The following is a 5,000-nucleotide window of genomic DNA, read 5'->3' on the forward strand; positions in this document are numbered from 1 at the left end:
TTTGCTGCAGAGCATAGATAACATCAAAATAAATAGAGAAATTTTACACTTTTATCCACCAAACGAGTTCGTTTCGGATTTGTAATAATACTTTCAATATTTTATATTTAATATTTAAAACAGTTTAAAATGTCCGTTTTCTTGTTGCGATAAAACGTTAACTCATATTTCGTTCGCTGCAGAGCATAAATAACGTAAAGATGTTTAAATAGAAAAATTGTACACTTTTATGCACCAAACGAGCTTGTTTGAATTCATAATAATACTTTAAATATTTTATATTTAATATTTAAAACAATTTAAAATGTCCGTTTTCTTGTTGCGTTTTCTTGTTGTAAATAACGTAAAGATGTTTAAATAGAAAAATTGTACACTTTATGCACCAAGCGAGCTTGTTTGAATTCATATTTTTAAATATTTTATATTTAATATTTAAAACAATTTAAAACGCTTATTTAGCTGCACAGCATAGATAACATCGAAATAAACAGAGAAATTTTACACTTTTATCCACCAAACGAGTTCGTTTCGAATCCGATGCCCGCTACAGGTTTCAAAAAGCTGGCAAAGGAGCAAAAAATTAAAATCCGCTGGGAGAATATCTAGCAACCGGTTAAATTAATTGACATCAGGTCTGTTACATAAAATGCTGTCTTAGAGTCTCTCAGAAGTAAAGAGGCTCTGTAATCTGTGAAAGATTAGCGTAAAAGGCTGGGGAATACTTCAGATCGTAAAGGTTCGCAAATCCCATCATCTACAGCGCTAACATCAGCAGAGGAGTCTGGAAAGACATCACTAAATGTGCCCAGGAATACTTCCAGAAACCACCGTCGGTAAAACACAGTCTGAAAGCGCATATAAAGGTTTTAGAGCAACATATGCTCCTCTCCTCGGATGACGTCTATTTCAGGAAGCCCTTGAACCTCTATCAGGCAAAATCTCAACCCCAAAACTCGTAACCTCGATGCCCAAATGTCTTCAGACTGTTTCGAAAGAAGAGATGGAGATGAACGTGACCATAATTCTTTTAAATGCTCTTAAAATTCGTCCAAAATTATTATTATTTTTTCTTATTTTATCAATGTTAACGCTTTCTCTGTTTCTTGTTGCGATTATAGCATTATTTAAACGTTACTAAAACATTTGTTTACCTTTAAAACGTCTTTTACCCAAAATATAACATTCTTTAATATTATTTACATTTACAAACAAACTTTATTTTTACGCAAAATATACAGTTATTTGAAAGCTTATTTATAATATTCGAAGAACACTAAAATGTGTTTCCCTCTCGTGACCAGAAGATTAACATTTACAAAAACACTTAAATGTCCTTGTTTGTTTTACTCAAAATATAATTATATATATATATATATATATATATATATATATATATATATATATATATATATATATTATAATTATGTATATTAATATATATATATATATATATATATATATATATATATATATATATATATATATATATATATATATATATATATATATATATATATATATATATATATTTGAACAATTATTTGCAATATTAAAAAAAGTTTCCAGTGTCTATATAGGTGTATATTGGTATATTGATGTTGCTATATGGTGCTGTAAAAATGTTTTATACAACGTTTTACAACTTTATTTTCAATATAATAATGCGTTATTTGAACATTACAGTTTCCTGTCGCGTTTAGAACGCTATTTTAAAAAGATTCTTAGAATGCTCGTCATATAACGTTGTAAGGATATTTTGAGAACGTTGTCATGTCACGAGAAGGTATATTAAATATGAATGAAGGCCAGTTTGCGCCGCACAGACAGGCCGCTGGAATTAGTGGGATTAGCGTTGATTGGAGTGTGTTTGCACCCGACTGGACGTGCTTCATCGGCACTCGTTGAACGCCTGAACAGTGTGACGACAAACTCTGACGCAATCAGACATGTCCGCCAACCGTTGCCATGGCGATGCGCGGGCATCACTTAAAGCGTGCTTCACCCACGGCCCCTTTGAGTGACTCTCGAAGACATTACCGTTTCTTCATTTCTTCCAACAGCCGACTTTTGTCTGTTTCGGCTTAAATTGGTCTCGAGGTTATAACTCATTCACACAAACGACGGCTTCTGTGCTTCTCGTCTTTGTCTCTTCCGTTCGTTTCGGCTTGTCTGTGTTTCCGTGAGTTGCTGGTTTGATTTTCTGACTCTCGTCTTGTTTTTCTCGCGCCGCAGTCACGATGACGTGATTGGCAAAATCTCCCTGAGCAAAGATGTGATTGCCGCTCAACACAAAGGTAAGAACAACCGCCTTGCGAACGAAGAATAACGAGTGTGCGGAAACAAATTTAACAAAATAAAACAGGAACCGAAACACGTCACGTACGGTAAACCTGTAAAATTACATTTAAATTTAAACAATAAAAAAAACTAAATGAGTACAAAAATATTTATGTAAAATAATAATTGTTATTTTATTTTTTTATTATTATTATTTCTATACAATATGAAATTAATATACAGTAATAATGTATATATATATATATATATATATATATATATATATATATATATATATATATTACTATTATATATATTACTTTATATTTACTGTTATAATCACTTTTATATTACTATTATGCTACTTTATTAATTTATTATTGTCACTTATATGCCAGTTTAGTAGTTTTTTTTTTAAATTTATTACGTTTTTAATTACTATTATGCCACAATTATTATAGTGGCTTATATATAATAATTATGACACTTTTGTTTGATTTATTTATATATTTATTATAATCACTTTTACATTAATATTTCTATTACTAAATGTATAAAATGACATTTTTAGTTAAGCTTCAGTTAATTTAGTACATTAAAATGCAACGAAAAAGTGTGTGTGTGTATATATATATATATATATATATATATATATGTATATATATTCTCCTTTTTATTTGAGTTAATGTTTATTTCAAGTTACAAAATTCTTTTTGTTATGGTTTTAGTTTTAGTCAACTACGATAATCCAGATCACCATGGCAACAGGAACATTCACTGTATGCCAGAATCAGAGGGATATGTTGAGTTTTAACTATAAAACAAGTATTAAACTGAACGCGGTGTTTAAAATCAGCGGTTCCGTTCACCCTGAAGTAAATCCCTGTGAGCTGTGAGTTATTACGGGCACATACGTGATGTAGGAGCGATGTTCTCCCAGCATGCACTTGCCCTGCATGATTCACCGCAGCCTGTCAGGACTGACTCACCCCTCACCCACGGGATCATGGGAAAACTCTCCGCACATTTACAAACACCAGATACGCATCAGTTTGTGCATAATATGCAGAAAGAGCTGAATTAAACTCTGCGCACGAGATACCGTATCCCACAATGCACTATGCCCGGACTGCAAATCATAGCACTACTTTTTTTGACACCTGTCTTTAACGATGCTGCCAAAAATGTAAAGAAGAATCAAAAGCGTTGCATTTGCCATGCAATACATCTAAATAATGCATTAAAAGCGTGCTTCGATAAATCTTTAAATGCGCTTGATTCGGTTTTCAACTCAGAAATATTGAATATTAAAAATTGTATAAATGATTTAATATTTTTAAATCAATAGGAAACATCGAGTCTAGATAAGATTGACGCCAGGTTAACTAAAACCATTAAAATAAAATAAAAAAAACATAAAAAGGTAAACTGTCAAAACAACATTTCTTATTTTTATTGAGTTTAAGCTGATGTACTTAAGTGAAGCTGCAAAAAAAATATGAATAAAAATATTAAAAACTGCATGAACAATAAATGAAAGGTTTGCATTGCATTGTGGGATCCATTATCTGCAGTGCATTCTGGTTATATACGGCATACCCTGGCAAATGCAAACATTAAATATGTGCATGGTTTACACTAAAAACACTGCATACTGCACAAAAATAAATATATATATATAAAATAGTGAATAGTATGCATCCTTTTCTAAACATATGCAATAGTGTTTTGTTCTAAAAAGTGAAGCTCTGAGTGATTCCTGCAGGTTTAGATAACTGGCTGAACCTGACGCGTGTGGATCCCGATGAAGAGGTTCAGGGGGAGATTCATCTGTCTCTGGAGCTGCACAGAGAAGCTCAGAGAAGCCGCCTGCGCTGCCACGTCATCGAGGCCCGGTGAGCACCCGCCTTGCGTAACAGAAACAGACAGATTTCACTCCTCTGTCATGAGTGTCCGTGCATCTGTGTGTGTTGGTGTGGTTGCAGGGATCTGGCTCCGCGTGACATTACCGGGACCTCTGATCCATTCACCAGAATCATCTACAACAACCTCAGCGCTGAGACATCGGTGAGATCTTCTGACTTCATCCACGCTACCAAACAGACAACACACACCGTTAAAGCTCTCTTTTGCATCTTTTGCATGTTCAAAACATTCACAGTACACTTCCCTCCTTCTCCTTATATTGGAGAAAAGAATGCCAAAATCTTTTAATATATATATATATATATATATATATATATATATATATATATATATATATATATATATATATATATATATATATATATATATATATATATATATATATATATATATATATATATATATATATATATATATATATAAAATGAGCCCCATGCTTATCGTTTGCTGTGCAAAATATGTAATTATATATTAATATGACCATAGAATAATAACAACAACAATAATCATCATCATCATCATCGTTTTTATTACTATTATTGTTATTATTATATGTATTACTATTACAAAATAAAATCAATATAGCAATATAATTGTAAAAAAATAGCATTTGAGGGCAAAATAATAATAATAATAATAATATTTTTACAGTACAGGCTTAATACGTTGTGCTTGTTTGCAGGGTTTCCCAAATTTTGTATTACATATCAATACGATTAATAATTATCATTATTATTATGATTACAAAACAAAATAAGAATCATTTATTAAATAAGAGCCTTTCACTGTTGAAAAAT

At 31.4% G+C, this 5,000-nt stretch overlaps 1 protein-coding gene across 1 annotated transcript in view; it reads left to right on the forward strand.

Annotated features, from left to right (window-relative positions):
- The window catches only part of LOC122350265 (rasGAP-activating-like protein 1), a 25,324-nt gene that overhangs the window by 3,017 nt on the left and 17,307 nt on the right, over positions 1-5,000 (forward strand). Inside the window, 3 exon segments of the mRNA XM_043246611.1 lie at positions 2,233-2,294; positions 4,043-4,172; positions 4,263-4,344. Of these exon segments, the coding sequence (XP_043102546.1) occupies positions 2,233-2,294; positions 4,043-4,172; positions 4,263-4,344 (274 nt within the window).

This window comes from Puntigrus tetrazona, chromosome 8 (assembly GCF_018831695.1).
Source record: "Puntigrus tetrazona isolate hp1 chromosome 8, ASM1883169v1, whole genome shotgun sequence".
Lineage (NCBI taxonomy): Eukaryota > Metazoa > Chordata > Actinopteri > Cypriniformes > Cyprinidae > Puntigrus > Puntigrus tetrazona.